General features: G+C 42.0%; 2 protein-coding genes across 2 annotated transcripts in view; one reads left to right on the forward strand and one right to left on the reverse strand.

The window, feature by feature from the left end:
- Window positions 1–2,675: 2,675 nt before the first annotated feature.
- On the forward strand, window positions 2,676–17,182 carry sidt2 (SID1 transmembrane family, member 2). The gene is made up of 26 exons (XM_080053402.1): window positions 2,676–3,490; window positions 3,590–3,711; window positions 5,901–6,065; window positions 6,192–6,237; window positions 7,175–7,276; window positions 7,621–7,704; window positions 7,866–8,031; window positions 8,830–8,923; window positions 9,416–9,471; window positions 9,750–9,776; window positions 10,607–10,645; window positions 10,743–10,820; window positions 11,763–11,878; window positions 12,047–12,120; window positions 12,633–12,699; window positions 12,821–12,894; window positions 13,014–13,137; window positions 13,345–13,462; window positions 13,684–13,820; window positions 13,951–14,059; window positions 14,301–14,377; window positions 14,669–14,715; window positions 14,826–14,931; window positions 15,160–15,270; window positions 15,520–15,633; window positions 16,358–17,182. The coding sequence occupies exons 1-26, from the start codon at window positions 3,242–3,244 to the stop codon at window positions 16,418–16,420; spliced, it is 2,565 nt and encodes an 854-aa protein (XP_079909528.1). The 5' UTR covers window positions 2,676–3,241; the 3' UTR covers window positions 16,421–17,182.
- A 221-nt stretch (window positions 17,183–17,403) lies between these two features.
- Window positions 17,404–19,294, reverse strand: part of cep164 (centrosomal protein 164) — a 39,026-nt gene continuing 37,135 nt past the window's right edge. The window contains exons 26-27 of the mRNA XM_080053905.1: window positions 18,908–19,027; window positions 17,404–18,294 (exon numbers count right to left, since the gene is read on the reverse strand). Coding sequence (XP_079910031.1) covers window positions 18,198–18,294; window positions 18,908–19,027 — 217 coding nt within the window. The 3' untranslated portion in view covers window positions 17,404–18,197. The remainder of the gene's footprint in view (window positions 18,295–18,907; window positions 19,028–19,294) is intronic.

The following is a 19,294-nucleotide window of genomic DNA, read 5'->3' on the forward strand; positions in this document are numbered from 1 at the left end:
AGCCTTGCGCAGCGCGCATAGCGGGCACGCCCCCGCCCTGCGTCATTTTACGTGGAACGCTCCTCCGCAGCGCCCTCTCTAGGTTGTAACCATGGTAACGATCGGCGTAACAAATGACTTCATCGCATCCACAAAAACGTATTGTGGTTGCCGTGGCGACGGAGAAGTGCGCATTACCACACTGGTTCCCATGATTCAGTGATTCCCTGCAAATTGCTGCACTATGTAGGGCCTACGTTGTAGGCTATGATCAGAAGCTTTCGTTAGGGACACAACATTACAACAAGCCTACATAGCCTATAAATCATTGGATTGAGGGAAACAAACACAAGTCACAATTGTACTCCATCATCATGACATAGGCCTTTTAGGCTAAAGGATAGCCTATGGTAGTAATTATGGAAATATCTCTCCCTTTGGATTTTAGAGCTTGTTAATTTCTATAATAATAAAGTCACTCCAAAATGTGTTGTCCTACAGTGACCACAAAGTAGAGGCTAACTCTAGCCTAGATAGGTTAGGCTACTATACAACTGCAACAGCAGATGCAGTTGGAACGTATAGCAGAATGTGTCCCCCCTCAAAGCATTGCACATTTCACAGACACACGTTATTTGCATAAAGATGAAATGTCCCCTATGCAAATGTAGCAGTTTCCTTTCTTGGCCCTTCATGCTGTGCACGGCCCTATGACTGCTCTTCATTAAACTGAAATCATTCAAATAGCCTAGGCATAGGCCTATGCTATCATAGACTATTTCATTTATCAAATAAATAATTTATTGTAGGTTAAACCTGCAGTGTGTAGAATGTGGGGATTTTTTTCATAGAAAACTTGGTAGAAAATAATTATAATATCCATAAGTATGTTTAATTTAGTGCATAATAGCTACATTTTTTTTTTAGAATTATTATTTTTTCCCTTAGAAAGGGTCTTTTATCTCCGCATTTCTCCATACCACTAAGGCATGTGCGCCGCCATTTTGGAAGCGTCATAGTTGGAATGTCATCAGGTGCATTGTTTTGAATTTAGAATTGTTCTTGTCCTTGAAGGCCACTGCACCTTTTGTTATTATTCGAAAGGGGTGGGGTTACCCAGGGAGTGTATCATTCTAGAACTTTGTTGAAGATGTTATATTACACACTGCACCTTTAAGTGTCCACTGTAGAAACATAAAAGCAAATATGTGCTGAAGTTGTGAACACCAAAACACCTGATATTAAAACATGAATGATAAAAAAGGACAATGGAATCAAAAGCAGACACCAACCCCTCTAATAAATACACATAGGCCTATGTGAGTGAAAAAAAAACGTCAACATATATTAGGCAATTCAAATTTACCAAGTCCATTTATCAATTTAAACCAAAATAATTTAAGTTAAAAAAGGAGGGATTTTATATAGCCTAATGCTGCAGTGTATACTCACTGTTCTAAATGCTTTACAAGGCTGTTTTCTAGGAGGGCTGTAATATGTGAGGAAAAATAGGATTGTTCAGATTAGTATTCCTGCTTCAACAGGTTGTAGACAGCACCACTCCATGGTAGAGAGTGGTTCCTGCACCCTGTTTCTGAAAGCTGCCTTGAGTCCCCAACCACCCAGAAAGAACCCTGTCCACTATTTGTATACTTTGTTTTGTAGTGATTTTTTAAATAAAAATTTGATTTTGTTACAGGCATATTAATCATAAAATCAGCTAAAATGATGTGTCCCTTTTTGCCCAGCCTGCATTAAGCTACCTTAACTGGAGGCCCTGCATGGCTTGCAGGTCCGCCCCGTGTCCGGTAGACTACTAGTTTTGAGTAAACACAGTTCATATTCTTAAATAAACATAGGCCTATTTAACAGACCATTTGAAACACACACAGACAGAGCAAACCCGGGGGATTAGGCGGCCTATAGTGCTTTTATCAGGAAGTAAACTAAACAAAAGTGACTAGCACAGGAGTAGGAGTAGGCCTACTGGCGGATTTCAGTGGCTTTGGTTCTCATCCATATTGAACAAATGTAGAAACACATATAGCCTAGTCTATAAATAAAAGTTGGCCATAAAGGCGTGAATAAACAATATTTCTGAAACATACATTTGTAATGGGATAAACAGTAGGCCTACATCCCCTAAAAAGGGTACAATTCGAATATATAGCCTAGGCCTACGCCATATGAATAAATAGAGGATCTCGTCAAATAAAATATGCTACATTCTTGCAACAGTCTATAAAACGTTTCCTTATATAGGCCTATATATTTATCAGGAAAAGGGATTTGAGAAGGAAGGCTACATTCCACTACAAAAAGATGGAATGAGGACTGAGACTGGGAACCAAAGGATATTTGTTAATGAATGAAAACTGTAGCCTATTTTAGGCCTACTCGTCAAATTATAAAGTAGGCCTAGTAGACCTGCAGGCCTACTGACCTTTTTTTTCTTCCTTTATTCACAGTTTTGAATATACAGAGATAGGAGATCAAATCTTCTGCACATCTCCTGAGTCTACAATACCAAATTCGCCAGGGGGACGAAAGGCTTTATGGATGTAAGATTTGGTCAAAATAATAAGCGAATGCACTCATTTGAGTCTTTGCGGGCAGTTAAATGACGTCATTACGTCCACTCAGTTTGTTTACTGTCTGAGCGTGGAGCGGCGGAGGGGGCGCTAATGGCACTGCTCTTCATACTGTAAACACTGATTCTCTTCACCTCCGCGTCTCCTCGGACGCAGGCTGCTAAAGACCCGTTCACACTGGCCGGACTTGAAAAGCCCCCCGTGTCCCTGCTGTTTTATTATTGACACGGTCTGCGACAACGGACCTGAACACCGATATGAAATCATGGAGCTGCTTAACCTGCGATGCTAACGTTAGCACAGCTAACTAGAAGCCTGCCAAGCTTTCAGGTGAAGTAAAGGGGAACGGCGTGTCGTCGTCATATTGTTGTCTCAAAACGTGAGTCACTGGTTGCACAGCTGACTGCTTTGACTTGGTTGCGGATGTCAATAGGGCGAGGAGCAAGGAGCACGTCGTAAACACCTCGCTGTCTTCATTCACTTTAGCTCGCCTGTTAGCAGCTTCTGTTATTGTTGATTATTGCTTGTGGGGTGGCACAGTAATGCTAGCCAGCTTGCTCCACGAGTAAGTGGAGCTGAATGGGTTGGAGTTGTCAATAGTGCTGCCGCACAGGCTAAAATAACATTGAGGTAGGCTATCGGCTGCCCGTTTTGGGAAGACGGGGAACACAATGGTGTTGAGGAGCTGCTGGAAATCTCGACATAAAAACAGCTGTGGACCTGTGTCTGCGACTGGATCAGGACTGGCAGCCCTGCTTTGGTTATTATGTGTGAGCCAGTTTGTTTGCGGCTGCGGGGCGCAGGTGGTGACCAAGAACGTGGTCCAGAAAGATGCAGAGTTTGATGTCACCTACAACGGCACGGTTACAAGCGAGAACCAGACCATCTATGCTTTCAATCACACTGTCTCCAGAAACAAGGTGAGTGAACATATTCAGTCTTATATATCAGATATATTATTATTGATAATAAGTCATATGAATTGGGTATAGTAATGTGGCCTTATCTTTGGGTTTCAGACAGAGGGAGTGCGTGTGTCCGTGGATGTGATGCTACAGGGGTTGGAGAGTCCTATTCTGTTCGTGGTGCGACAGAAGCAAGCCGTGCTGTCTTTCCAAGTTCCTCTCATACTAAGAGGCCTGTGAGTAGTAAACTGGACTCTTCCGGAAGCAATATCTTTCCTTTCAAAATCCGCCCAAAAGAAACTCCAACATCCCACGAATCACTTCTGTTCTGATGTCCTAAAAGTGTGGGCAATATTTCTTGTCTGTAATCTGAGATAACCAGCATAATATTAGATTTTTGTTTTGTTTTGTTTTGAGTACTAGCAGCCTATTAGTAGCCTACATCCTCTGAGGTCTGCTATAACATTCTCTAAATGGTAGAGCAAGGCTGAGATTAGCCAGCAAAGTAAATTCGGTTGAAAGTGAGTCTCAGTTTTTGCCTTTTACAATTTACTATATACTCAAAAGACCGCTGACCTTTTAACCCGATGTCACAAGGTCAGGTTCGTCTACCATATATGCCGAACACACGCTAATGGCTCATGGACTGAGGTTTATGTATGGAAAAATGAGCTACTGCAGTACACATTCAGATGTTGGATATGAAAGTCTTATATGGTCTGCACTTTCCTCCCTAGAGAAAGAAAAGCAAAAACATGAGCCGTTGGTTCGGATTTATCTGCATGTCATGACATTTTTTGTCACACACCACCTGAACTATCCAAATCCACTCTGAGTGAACTGTTAGGCACGTGTTCACACCACTGAACCAAACTGTGTCTGTACAAGTTTTTATACCTGTCCACCTTATGTACATCCTTGTGACATACTGCACAACACACGCACATGTGACATAAAGTAATAATCCAAAGTTCCTCCTAGGGAGTGTCTTGTCAACAGCTCTAATAATGAGTGTCCTTGTTTCGTAACGAGAGCTGCGTATTTGCTTAATAGCTTTGTCAGAGTACAGAGAGAGAACAATTGTACTTGGACATTTGATTTGATTTGAAACCTTTATTTAGAATCTCGAGGGGGAAAAACAACATTGAGGTGTGGTCTCCCTCATGTTCAATGATACCGAGATACAATAAACAAACACATACAGATATTAAAAAAAATACTCAAGGAAAACAATTGCACACTGATGTGAAATGCCTTGAGACAATCCTCTTGAAATCTTCAAGCGTAGTAAGAGTGTCCAGCTTAAATAAATGTTGTAATGCAAGGCAAGGCAACTTTATTTCTATAGCACAATTCAGACACAAGACAATTCAAAGTGCTTTAACATACATCAAGATTAGACATTAGGAATAGCATTTAAGAGATAATTAAAAACAAAGAACAAATACCGGCAGACAAATTGCCAAAGTGTGGTAGGTGGTACCATGTCAAGCCGAATTACAGAGTTAACCTCTGGAACTCGAGCAGTTGCTGAGATTGCAAACATATCTTTCCTGGACGAAAGAATCGAGGTCAACGGTTAATGTACTGAACGTCTTAGACATGAAACGACAAATTCCACAGCCCTTTACTATGCTGGGGTTTTGTTCCTCAGTGGTGGCAGCAGGGCTCACAGCTTCTTTAACGGGCCTTAATCAGGTAGGATTTCACAACAGGTTACAAGTCCAGCTGCAATGTGATGTGTGTATCCCACACTCTGATGTACTTATGCAACAACAGAATCCTCCCCCCCCCCCACCCCTCCCCCTGCCATTAGCCCATGGCCCAGCACTTTCCAGCTAATCGCTAATGAACCTTTAGACTCTCACTTCCTTTCAGATTGGAGGAGGCCAGCTTTACTGTAAATGAGCAACTTCAAAGTCATCGGCGGGAAGTTACTTCTTCTTTCTCACTCACGTGTTTTCCTTTTTTTTGTTGGGAAAAACTCTACTTCCATGTTTTGAGCTATGCCATGTGCGTTTGGCAACATGCTTCTAGGGCCGGGGGGTCTCTCTGGGGCTTTATTGATTTTGCTTAGAGATTATTGAAGCTCCTGCATTATCTAGCGAGGTCATCGGATCCTTAAACGGCAATCCTTTAGGAATGTATTACACTCTAGAGTCAAATAGATTATTCATTATCATCAAGCAACGGGTACATTTTTTTCCGTCTTGTATTTCTGTCTTCATACAATCATTCAGATATGTAGTAAAATCAAAAATCTATGGAAAATAGCTTCAGTATGCATACTATTAAATCTAATTTATTTCCAATAAATACAAATGTAAGGCTCAGTTAAAAGCATCACTCCAACCTATCTCTCTCTCTCTGTCGCTCTCTTTTTCTGTCTCTGTCTCTCTCTCTCTCTCTCTCTCTTTCTCTCCAGCTACCAGAGGAAGTATCCTTACAACCATGTGGGGCGGACCCTGTGCCAGCCTCCGACCCGGGTCGCCCTTGAGACCCAGTACTTCTTTGTGGACGTGTCCACCCTCTCCAGCCTGGGCACCAACTACCTGCTCAGGGTCAGCCGCGTGGAAAGCTTCACCCTGCAGTGAGTCATACATCTGGGAAAAAAGCTCATATCCACAGCTTGATACATTTCTCCCGCATGCTGGGTTGATGTAGTACAAACAACAAGTAGCTTACTGGCTATGTTATGTTTTTACCTTGTCAACAGGACGGACAAGAAATTCACCTTCACGGCGTCACCATCCCAACCCCAGGTATGCGGCTCCCTTTAACACAGTGTGCTCTGTTTGTTTCTAATAAATGACACCCAACAAGTGATGGTGGAAAGCTCAAACAAGTTCTGTGAAGTACAGAAAGAGGATGTAAGAGTGAAGGGACATTTCAGATTTTCCCCTATCTTTACAGTCTGCCGAAAAAAAAAAATGCTTTCTTTCCCTTTCTCGGCCAAGTTCTGCTTTTCAACACATGAATAACACATCATAAACATTGTGATCTATCAAGTCAGCCATGGTTGTTACTAGAGATGCACGTAGCCACTCATTTCCCTAATGTTTCAACGGAGGTTTTAATTTAGACTAGTTGACTTGTCTATTTAAAAACAGTAAGAAAACCAAGCACAATGTCAAGGCTTTAGGAGCAATTCAGCCTTAACCTTCTTAGAGACAGTTACCAAGCCGTAAAGGTAAATCCTGTTGTAATGTGTGGCGAGCTGTTTTATTAATAATATAACGGCCCGTCACCAGACACACCTACCGGATGGATTTACACATCGATCGCTCCGTCAAGTTATCCAAGGCAGAGCAGGGGAAAACGTTTTGCTTTGTGCTGCTCTCTACTTTTGTATCTCTCTCCCTCTTTTACTAGCCCACACCTAGGCCTACACACACACATTCATTCTCACACATTTTATGTTGTGATTGCCAATTACTAACAGCCTAGTATATCTGGTGCCGACTAGTAAGGTAGTGGACGTTTAACCGTTTAACACACTAGTCCTGTGCATCCCTTGTTACCTAGTACTGCAGTTTATCTAACTTGCTTTTATCACGTGGTGGTGTTGTTGTTTTTTTTATCACATCATCCGACACACAGTAAACCAGATATATAGTGGAGAAGGACAGTGAATAGAAAAGTGGATAGATCTTGTCTCTGCCTGACTCCTGTATCCGTTTCCCCTCCTCTTTCTCTCAGTACTTCAAGTACGTCTTCCCAGATGGGGTGGACACTGTGATCGTCAAGGTCAACTCAGACATGACCTTTCCTTGCTCCGTCATGTCCGTCCAAGACATCCAGGTAAAATGCCTGCCCGTACCCCTTACCTCCTCCCATCCCTTCAAACCAGACGGCTGATGCTGCTGCTGTCCTCAACTGGCCCCTGTGTGCATTGACACTCTTTGGCCATATGAGGGCGTCATTTATTGCATTGCAGCATTGTCATTCTAATGCAAATTTAACCATTGTCATGTTCTTTAATGATTTAGCTTAGACTTAGCTAGTTTTTCTTTAAATTCTGTTTTGATATTACTGTTCTTTTTTTATGTGATTCTCTTCATCTCTTTTTCTGCCTTGTCTTTAATCTTTAAATGCTTAAGTCTTTCTTGCTTCATTTTTTCTCTGTCTTTTCTTCCCCCTCTCAGTGCCCTGTTTACGACCTTGACAACAACGTGGCCTTCCTTGGAATGTACCAGACTATGACCAAAAAAGGCGCAATCACCGTGCAGGTCATTTTTGACACACACACACACACAGTCACGTAAATGAAATACAAACCGTAGTGACAAAGCCTAGTATAATAAAGACTCCCCCTCCCCCTTCCCCCTCCCATCTTCCTCTTTAACCACAGGCATATAACATGTTCTAATATCTCTTTTCCCTCATCCAGAGAAAGGATTTCCCCAGCAACAGTTTCTACGTGGTGTTGGTGGTGAAGACGGAGGACGAGGCGTGTGGCGGCCCGCTGCGCTTCTACCCCCTCCGCCCCGACGAGCTGATAGACGCTGGTAACAGGACCAAGGTCATAGACGTGGTGGTCTCCCCCGCCATCAACTGTAAGTCACTTGACGCGTTAAACACATATGAACCGTGAATTATGCACCCCATCGGATTTGTGTGACAAAGAACTTGTTATTAGGGCACAGGCTGGTATGATACATTATAAAAGTATGCAAAAGTGATACACGGTATTGCAGCTCTCATACGTTTTATTTTGAAATGTCTGGGCAAAAAAATTATAATTAAAATTCTGCCTGAACTCAAATCTTTTTTATTTTTAAAACATATAGAATATTCTGAACAGTAATACACTTGTAACAATTATATAATAATTCTAAACACCATTTAAATAAAAAGCAGTCCTTCAACAAGGTTTTTTGTAAAGGCATGCTCACTTTCTACACATTTCTCTTTTACTAAAAGTGGCTATGATGCAGGACTATTTTGAACATTAATACACTTTTATGTTAACATTCTGTGTGTTCTAGTACCTTAGAACGCTATGACAGAGATAATGGTATTGAAACATTGACTTTTTCATACCGCACCGCAGTACTCCCTTGAAACCAGTTATAGTCCCATGCCTACTTCTCATACATTTTTATGCCCAAAGTCAAAAAGCTTACATACACATTCAGGTATGAATCATTAGGCTCACGATTGTGTCATTGTGTTGCTGTAGACTTTTATTTATGAGAACAAGCTTATTATTTGTGAGGTGCATTCTGCATACGCTGTAGGTTATAATGATGCTAAATCATTTCATACGGCAGTGCAGCCAGGCTTGTGCAGTAATTAGCATGTGAGAAGTAAAGGCTAGAAGGTAAATCTATCGTGTCTGGTTGTCTCCACAGCGGAGGTGTACGTGATGGGCATGCTGTTCTGTCTGGGTATCTTCCTCTCTCTGTATGTGATCACACTGCTGGTGGCCTGTCTGGAGAACAAGCGGTAAGATTTAGCTCCTGTCTGTCTGCAAGCAAAGCAACAGTTAGCCACATCTTTAGCAGATATCTGTGTGAATCTTTCCTTTGTCATGACACACATGTATTCCGCCTCAGACACAGATAAGCCTCATTACTGTGATAGTGCTACTGCAGATCCTATTAATTTAAGTGAGGGTTTCATTTGGTTAAATGCAGGCACACCATTAAACAAGCACTATCTTTTTCAATTACAATATTCAAATGTGTGTGTGTGTATATATGAGCGATCACCTCGGGTTTGCATCTCTAATCAAAGAATGTTGATATTCTCAACTGCAGTGCAAGAACACTTTGGTGAATACAAATGATTAGAATTAACATGTTTTCCTGTGTGTGTGTGTGTGTGTGTGTGTGTGTGTGTGTGTGTGTGTGTGTGTGCGTGTGCGTGTGCGTGTGCGTGTGCGTGTGCGTGTGCGTGTGCGTGCGCGTGTGCGCGTGTGTGTGTGTGCTCGCGCAGGACGAAGAAGAGAGATGCCTTTCAGATTCCTGCTGACATGTCGCCCGCTGAGACAGGTAACCCAGCAACAAGCTCTGATGGACCGGTCCATTAGGGGCTTTGTTAGAGGGGGCTTGGAACATACCATTTACTTCAAGTCACGTACCTGCACTGTAGAGCAGATGCCACAATTATATATATACAGTATATATATATATTCAGTTTCAAACTAAACTTAACACACAACACAATAATCATGATTTAAGCGATATTTGTGGAATTGTAACATAGACTGTGTTCACTAAATGTGTCTTTTACTCTCTCTCTCTCCCTCTCATGCTAATGTGTGGCTCAGCCTCTTTGCTTGGAAAGAACGGAGATGGTACAACGACAAGAGTTACTTCTGTCTTGCAATGGTGTCCTGTTGTCATACTGTGTTGCTTGTCTGCAGTTGCCCTGCATGCATTGACTCACTTATTGTTACTATCTCCATATAAACATCATAGATAGATCGGGTTGACTAGAGTGCAAACATGACACTCGTCATCCGAGACTGTTGGTTAAGCTTAAATGGCTAATGCATCGTAGAGATAAAACAGACATGACTCCCTTGGGTACTTGTTATCCAGTTATTTTGCCTCTTTTGTTACAGCTGTGTTCTTCCCAGTTTATTGGCTGAAGAAACACATTACGTTTAATACATTATAGTGGACAATGATAAATACATTATAGACCAACAAAAGCATAGAATAGATTTTCATTCTGTGAAAGTATAGTGGAGATATATGTGCACACTGCTCTCCGGCTTAAGGCTTACCTCACCACAGCTTCCACTGCAGGACACTCACACTTCCTAAACAATCCCCCCCCCCCCGCCCCCCCTCACTGCAGCAGTCACCGCTCTTCACCAGAAAAATAAGCCACTGCACCGTACTGATCAAATGTGGGTTTTTTTTCAGGCATTTTTGTGCCTAGAAAAACCATTGGATAGCCATTTCCTAACTGGATCCCTGCATGTGTTGTTTCCATCTAATCACCTGTGTGTGTTCATGTTCTAACATTTCAGTTGCAGTGGTGGTGTAGTATGCAGTGTTTAGATACTAACGAGTGCTAGTGGTAGCTGTGCTTGTTTATGTGCATGTTGGTTAACACACACTGGGAGATTTAAGAGTGTGTATGTGTGTGTGTGTGTGGGCGTGGATGTCTCCACAGGCAATGCTCCAGCCTCACCATATGAATACGGCTCCTTTGGTGAGTGTTGGACAGCACTGGTTTGGGTTAGGTCTTATATGTGTGTGTGGACATTGAGTTGAATAACCATATTTTCACCTGTATCCTTCATCTCCAGCTGATAACGGCAGCACACTCAGCTCAGACGCCATCACTGACAGCGCCACGTCGACTGACAACAACTATGGATACACTGGTACGGACAAGCAATGCACACACATGTATCTTCTGGGCCACCACCATTGCCACTCTGCAGTTATGTCTCTACACAGTCTGCCTCACAGTTGGCTCCCTGGCCCCCTCACTACCTTTCTGTGTGTCTATTGTATTTTTCCTTTAACACAAGTTGAGCTTTTTACACTCCTACGTTTTTTTGAATTTTGAACTTTCATGTATCTTATATGTTGTTTTGTATTGTATCTTGTACAGCGCTTTGGTCAACTGATGTTGTTTTTAAAATGTGCTATAGAAATACATTTGACTTTGACTTTTGTTCATCAGGACAGGAGCCTTTCAAACGTCGCCCATTCCTCAATCACCTTCACCACATAGCCATCCGCATCGGTGACGTGCTGCCACGTTATTGGCCGAAATCAGTTTCAGAGATTTACACTTAACCAATCAGCACCATGGGAATCAAAAAAAAAAAAACCCTGCCTTCCAAACCAAATACTTTGTCTTTTTACTATACCTAATATTAAAGCATGCAAGTGGATGTATTAGGGCATCCTGCTATTTTGGGACAATCATCCAATCTTTTTTCTGGCATACTAAATAGTATGGAAGTATGGGAATTGGAATTCAGGGATAGATACTTACTTGTTGATGCCAGGAAGTGACCAGATTCCTAATCTGATGACAATGAAATGAACAGCAAATCAGCAATACAATATCGATGGTACAAACAATCAAGTCTGTCAAATGTGTCAAAAATGTCAAAGTGATTCCAAAAAGGTGTGATGATGTATTAGAACACCTTTTGCATCCTTAAAAAAAAAAAAAATCTTTAAATCCAGATGTCTGTCTAATCGATCAGATCATCCCTCCAATGAATTGAAATTCTCTTTTCTTTCTGGTTTTCTTTGCGTTTATCTCTTCCTCCCCCTCCCCCTCTCTCTCTCTCTCCTCCCTCCATCAGAGCGCTCTCTGGAGAGTGTTGGGCGTAGCAGACATGAGTCTCTGAGCTCTGTGGAGGAGGACGACTATGACACGCTAGACGACATCGACTCAGACAAAAACATTGTCCGCACCAAAGTACGCCTCACGTCCCTGTCTTAATTGGTTTCTTGATATAGCACAAGATCAACTATCCTTGGAACATGATTAAGACTAGTTGCCAGCCATGTAAATGTCACCATTACTTGTTGATTCCAATTTGACTTGATGGCGATTAGTAATAACAATACCCTCTCTTTATTGCAGAAATTTCTATGTGTGTCCGACCTGGCCCGCAAAGACAGGAGGATCCTCAGCAAGAAATACCAAATCTACTTCTGGTGAGGACACTGGTTACACCCGACAATGACAAATACTTCATCTATTAGCATCTACCACAAACATTTCTTTACATCCCAGTCCAGGAAAAATACATCCACACTACATTAACACACTCCTAGTTAGTGACTTTGCGTTGGCACGTGAAATAAAAATAATGCTGTGCTGATTATTTAATTTTTTTAATCAAATCAAATCAGCTTTATTTGTATAGCCCAATATCACAGATAAAACATTTGCATCAGTGGGCTTCACATTCTGTACAATATGACACCCTCTGCCCTCAGACCCTTAGCTCGACTGAGAAATAAATCTCCTTAACAGTCAAGTAATACCGCAGTGACACTATGCCAGTTATAACTCTGGGGGGTTATTACAGTAATACAAAAGAAAGCATGATTATTTATTGGTTGAAGAGAGAAGTGAAATAATGTAACACAGCATCCATTCAACAAACCTCGCATCACATACTGTAGCATGTCTAAACGAGTCTTCGTGATCATCATCTCTCCAGGAACATTGCCACCATCGCTGTCTTCTATGCGCTGCCAGTCGTCCAGCTCGTCATCACCTATCAGACGGTACGCTGATCAGACATAAACTCTTATATGTAAAGCATGGTCCATTTAAAAAAATTTAAAAAAGCAATAAACACACTGATGCCTGTATAGATGGATGCTAAACTGTCTCTCTGTTCTTCAGGTGGTCAATGTAACAGGCAACCAGGACATCTGCTACTACAACTTCCTTTGTGCCCACCCACTGGGAGCTCTAAGGTGTGTGTGTGTGTGTGTGTGTGTGTGTGTGTGGTGCCCAAATGTATTGTACTAGCCCGCACCCATGTGTAAAGTATGGTAAGGTTGTCTGACTGTCAGCCATTGTCACACACACACAGTGCGTTCAACAACATCCTGAGCAACGTGGGCTATGTGATGCTGGGACTCCTCTTCCTCCTCATCGTCCTCAGGAAAGACATCGTACACAGCCGAGCCTTGTTCCGCAACGATCTCAATGCACATGTAAGGCACACACACACACACAGACAGACAGATGTGTAGTAAATACGTTAGCTTTCTGTGTGTGTGTGTGTGTGTGTGTGTGTGCGTGTGTCAGTTAATAAGATGATTCACAGCTCTATTCCTAAATTGAACCATCAATACCTCTTTACATCATTGTAATACAATAGCAGTTGTAATATTAATTTCCCTTTTCGCCCGCCGCCCCAGGAGTGTGGCATCCCAAAGCACTTTGGTCTGTTCTATGCCATGGGAACCGCTCTGATGATGGAGGGCTTGCTCAGTGCCTGCTACCACGTCTGCCCCAACTACACCAACTTCCAGTTCGGTAAGACGGCTTGCTTTTTTATAATCGAACCGTGTGTAAGAAATGTGATGCTGTATGTTTTCCACTGGATTTTTTATCCCCATGTTGGGAGTTGGTGGCTCACTTGTGAGGTGCAGAAATCTGAGCTGTATTTCAGTTCCAACAATCTGCAGTGATTTACCTTTTCATTGTTTGATATAATACAATTGGAAATATATGTGTGTGCCATCTTCCATTTGCAGACACCTCCTTCATGTACATGATTGCCGGACTGTGTATGTTGAAGCTGTATCAGAAGAGACACCCGGACATCAACGCCAGCGCTTACACAGCCTACGCCTGTCTGGCTGCGGTCATCTTCTTTTCTGTGCTGGGAGTGGTATGTTAAAAGACAGACAGACAGACAGACAGACAGACAGACAGACAGACAGACAGACAGACGAGTGTTCAGCGGACGGCAGAATCCATGTAGACATTTTCTTGATTGTTTGTGACTGGTGTGTTTGCAGGTGTTTGGGAAAGGAAACATGGTGTTCTGGATCGTTTTCTCTGTGATCCACATCGTGTCCACTCTCCTCCTCAGCACACAGCTCTACTACATGGGCCGATGGAGGATGGGTGAGAAAATACAGATTTATATTTAAAAATAATGAATGTGTAATGTTTAGCAGCATAGAAGTGCTTCATTGTATGACATTCCGGATTAAATGTTGACTCTAAAGACTGTATAATGATTTGACTCGTATACCATTGTATTTTAAAGCGTCTCATTGAAACGTTACTGTGTGGATTTGATCCTCACATTGGTGGACTAGTGTTTAACCGCAGCTTAACACTTGTCTCTGTCTATGTGTGTCAGACTCCGGGGTCATGCGCAGGGTCGTTTACATCGTCTACACAGACTGCATCAGACAGTGCAGCGGGCCCATGTACATTGTGAGTAGTAATCACCAGAACCAGGTCTCAATATGTTTTAAATGGGCGGAAATATAAAATGATATTTCCATAACACTACATGAAATCTACTGAATATGATCAACGTTGTTCAGTAGTTTAACATACATCTAGGTATGGTGTTACGATTGTGTCATGTATATGCTTCAACGTGTATCCAGTGCGTGATTTGTCAATATTAAGTCATCTTGAACACACACTGGTACAGTATCAAAATCACCAGCTGATCTGCTTATAAATAATCTCTCCCCATTTTCTCTGTCTTTTTAACAGGACCGGATGGTTCTCCTTGTAATGGGGAACATAGTCAACTGGTCTCTGTGAGTAAACAGTGTGTTTATTATTTTACTTGATGCTATGCTAACTATGATGTAATTGTCCTTTGTTGGTGGACCAAATGATGACGTCATCTTCGCACTCCCTTCTGCAGAGCTTCATACGGCCTCTTAGAGAGACCCAATGACTTTGCCTCCTACCTGCTGGCCATCGCCATCTGCAACCTGCTGCTCTACTTCGCCTTTTACATCATCATGAAGGTGTGTGTGTGTGTGTGTGTGTGTGTGTGTGTGTGTGTGTGTGTGTGTGTGTGTGTGTGTGTGTGTGTGTGTGTGTGTGTGTGTGTGTGTGTGTGTGTGTGTGTGTGTGTGTGTGTGTGTGTGTGTGTGTGTGTGTGGCTTTTTTTTTTAAAGCAGAAGTTACATTAAAAAACAGATGCGTTTTGTATATCTATCTAACTATCTATATTCCTCTGTGTTTGTGTTCAGCTGCGGAGCGGTGAGAGGATCAAGTTTCTGCCGCTGGTGTGTATCCTCTTCACAGCCGTGGTGTGGGGCTTTGCACTGTTCTTCTTCTTCCAGGGCCTCAGCACCTGGCAGGTCGGCACACACACACACACACACACACACACACACACACACACACACACACACACACACACACACACACACACACACGTCTACTGAAGAGTCACACAGAAAGAGCATGAGTCAGTTTGGCCACACACTGACTGTTTCTCAAAGCTCGCAATTCCAACATAATAGGGCACTTGTTCAGTGTGTGTGTGTGTGTGTGTGTGTGTGTGTGTGTGTGTGTGTGTGTGTGTGTGTGTGTGTCTCCTGATACAGAAAACTCCAGCCGAGTCCCGTGAACACAACAGGGACTGTATCCTGCTTTCCTTCTTTGACGACCACGACATCTGGCACTTCCTCTCCTCCATCGCCATGTTTGGATCCTTCATGGTATGATCCTGTATAGAAAATGGGAATACAAAGTGTTTAGAATTTGCTCAAAGGCACAATGTGAAAAGGGAATTGGCGTTTTTCAGAACAGACTTGGCAAAAAAAAAGTTGTTATTTCCTTTATGACCTTAGAATGAGTCTTTTATATCTACATAGTTGGAAGAGGAAGAAGTACTGTAGACTGAATAACTAAAATACATCTTCACCTCGTCACTTGATAGTGTAGAAAGACTTGAGATGCCATCTTTAGTAACTAGCTTCTGGTCCTAGAAAGACACCGTAGCGTCTGTACATTCTCCAAACAGGAGGGGTAGAGAGGAAGCATTGATGTAGAACTTTGAACACTAAATTACACCAAAATACAGTTTTACTACACAATGTATCTTTAACACTCATAAAACAATGAATGTTTTAGCTAACAACAGTACAACACAAAGTTGCAGTTAGACAGGACATTAAGGGCAGAGACAACCAGTTTAAAGTTGACCAGTTTAAGACTCACTTTTTTGCATTAGCCTTTAACACAAGTTCAGCTTTTGGGTAACTTCTGTCTTTTATATGTTGCTAATTGTATCTGTTGTGTTTTTTAATTATTTAAATTTTCTTAGTCGTATTTACTAGTATTTTTTTTACTATGCTTTTATCTTCTATGCACATTGTAAAGCACTTTGTGACCCTGTCTTTACTTACTTACAAATCCATCTTATCTCTCTGTCCCTGTCAGGTCCTGCTCACCATGGATGATGACCTGGACACCGTCCAAAGAGACAAGATCTTTGTCTTCTAGATCTTCTGTGATGACCTCAGCTCTTCCTCTCTGCCTTATCGCCCCTCATCTCTCTCTCCGTCTGCATCTCCTTTTGTGTTTAAAGAAAGAAAAAGAAGAGAAAAAAAGCACAGCCAGTAGCCCATTTCTCCCAGGCTGTACAGTGGGCACCTCCTCTGCCTCTCACAGCCAGCCAGCCAGCCAGCCAGTCAGGGAAGTGGCAGCGGCCCTTCCCTCCACCTATTATGGACACAAACCGTGCCAACCACGTCCAGTGATGCTGAAGTGTTTTCGTCCTCTCGCTGCCATCATCAAAACATAACTGTTGTTATCAATGTTTACCTACTGCTGACGATGTAGATAACAATGTACACGCTTAAAAGAAATATCCGAAATAACTTATTTTATACCTGCCCGCATTACATTTGACCCACAAGTCAACGATGCATTTTGAAATAACTGTTTGTATGCTGTTTATATGCGTTGTATGTGTATGCTGTTTGTATGCCGTGCGTGTGTGAATGTGCGCGTGTGTTTTCAAGCATAAATGTGAGAACATGAATTATGTCTGTCAGTGGCCTTTAATGTTCTAATCACGTTAGTCACATACTGTGCTCTGATTGGTCAGATCCTCCTCATTGGAGAAAATTGATGATGATGATTGTATTTACTTGATTGCCCTCAAGTCTGAACGCAAAGGGTTTATTTGCACTGTACTGTATGAAAAAGAAAATTGGTATTAATGTCAAACGTTTCAATGAGCGGTTACTGAATAAAAGTCTCATTTTCAGATGTCTTTTTTTGTGTAGAGGGGTGTATATTTTCTGCATTTTGTGATGGTGACTCCTTTTTAAACCTGATGAACTAGAGCATCTAGCCAATAAGTGTCAGTACGCAAGAAAGACATTTAAAATATAAAAAAGTAGATTTATTTAAAATATTTTATAGAAAAATACAGTATTTACATACACAAATACCTATGCACAAAATACATGTTTCTTGTCTATCTGCACACGTGTTAAAAGTTTACAAGACTACTGCTGCTAGAGCTGTGCTAACAGCTGGAGTTTGGAAAATTGATTAAAAAAAAGTAATGAAAGGGCTGGCTTCACATTAAGAAAACAGTTATTCTAAAAACACAAGCCGCTCACAGACCCGTGGCATAAATACAAATGTAACTTGTCATAGACTGAAGCTTGTGGACATCAGTGCAGCTGTAAACCACTGTTTAGTGTTATGTCCGGTCTGCAACAGCAAATGGCTTTCACAACATGAAGATCAGTCAAGGAGGACTTCAGTAAAACTATATAAAAAGTATGTAAAACAAGCCTTCACATATTTTTGATTGTCTTCACTAATGAGGCTCAGTTGGTATCAACCCTCTCCCTTCGTACATCAATCTAAAAAGCTTTTAAAAAAGAACCTTTGGCCAAAGTCTGGCACTGAGCTATAATCTGTAAACGTGACATTGAAGTGCTTTAAAAAAGAACAAAGAATTCCCCTGTTGCCTGCAGCCAAAACTAATGTTGGAGGGTAAAAGTCCTCAGCCCTGTGTGACACTTTGCTCCTTGAACTGCCTTGTCATCAGTAGTCAACTCGTCCTCCAATCACAGCACAGGAGGCGGGACATTCCCTGGTAAAACCTTTGCACTACACGTTTAAAAAAAAGCACCAAATCAGAGTGGACTCTGCTTGTAAACGTGCCCCCGCGCACTGCCCCGTCACAGTGGTTAATGCTCCAAAGTCCTGGGTGAAGTGGTTCATGGTACAGCGGGCTGACCTGGGATCAGTGGTGTCCTCAGTAATGGTAGACTCTGATCTGGTTGTTATCGTCCAGGCCCAGCTGCACCAGGCCGCTCTTAGAGGAGGGAGCCTGATAGCGAGTGAACAGAGGTCTGGAAGGCTTGAGTTAAAGATGATGGCAAGCACAACACTGGCTTCATAAAACAGTCTGACAAGTCATATAAGGTTATCAGACAAAAATATATGGAAATATAACGGAATACATTACGCAATACATTTAGCAACTTCCCTCTCTCAATCCCTTGATTATACATCATTCTGACGATAGAGACACACATAAACACACCCTGAACCAGCCACTGCTCTAGCCGGGACATGTATTGGAAGAAATCAGGGACATTTGAAAATGCGGGGACATTTTTTATAGATAAATGATATACGTGTACCAAGCCTTGAAAACATAACAGTACAAAATTGTGAGAGATAATTAAAAAAGTAAAATATGTGAAAATAATGTTTTCTCCTTTTTTTACTGGAAGACTAGAGGTTACTGCATTCTGTCAGTGTCAGGGTTGCGTATTTCACAGACTTGTCAATTGTAATGGTACAAACATACATTACATTGAAAAATCAATCACTAACAGGTACACCGAGATGAGGTTGAAAAGCAGACATGAGGATTGTGTGCTCTTTGTTTATATTCAACACAATACTAATATGTACAGTATGTGTATCAGTGTGTGTGTGTGTGAGAACAAAGGATACATGCTGGTGTCCTTCTTGCGTATCTCCAGCCACCTCTTGTTGCCGTCGATCAGCCCCTGCAGCCTCTGGCCGTCCACCTCCACTGACTTCTGCATGGAGCGCAGGCTGCCCCCATGTTCACTGAGACACACACACACACAAACAGCTTTTCAGAATTATTTGATCAGTTTTTAGGTACAGTGTGTAATATAGGAGTAGTTGGTACCATCTAGTGGTGAGGTTCTAGATTGCAACTTTTCGTGTCTACCCCTCCGATTCTGAGAATTTACAGAAGCTAAGGACGCCTTCTAGTTACTACTGCTTCAATTCTTTAAAGAAAATCAAGTGATGAGGTGAAGATGTATTCAGTTAATCCATTTGGTACTTTTCTGTCTTCCAACAGGTCCG

Source organism: Ammodytes marinus, assembly GCF_949987685.1.
Source record: "Ammodytes marinus genome assembly, chromosome: 3".
In the NCBI taxonomy this organism is placed as follows: domain Eukaryota; kingdom Metazoa; phylum Chordata; class Actinopteri; order Uranoscopiformes; family Ammodytidae; genus Ammodytes; species Ammodytes marinus.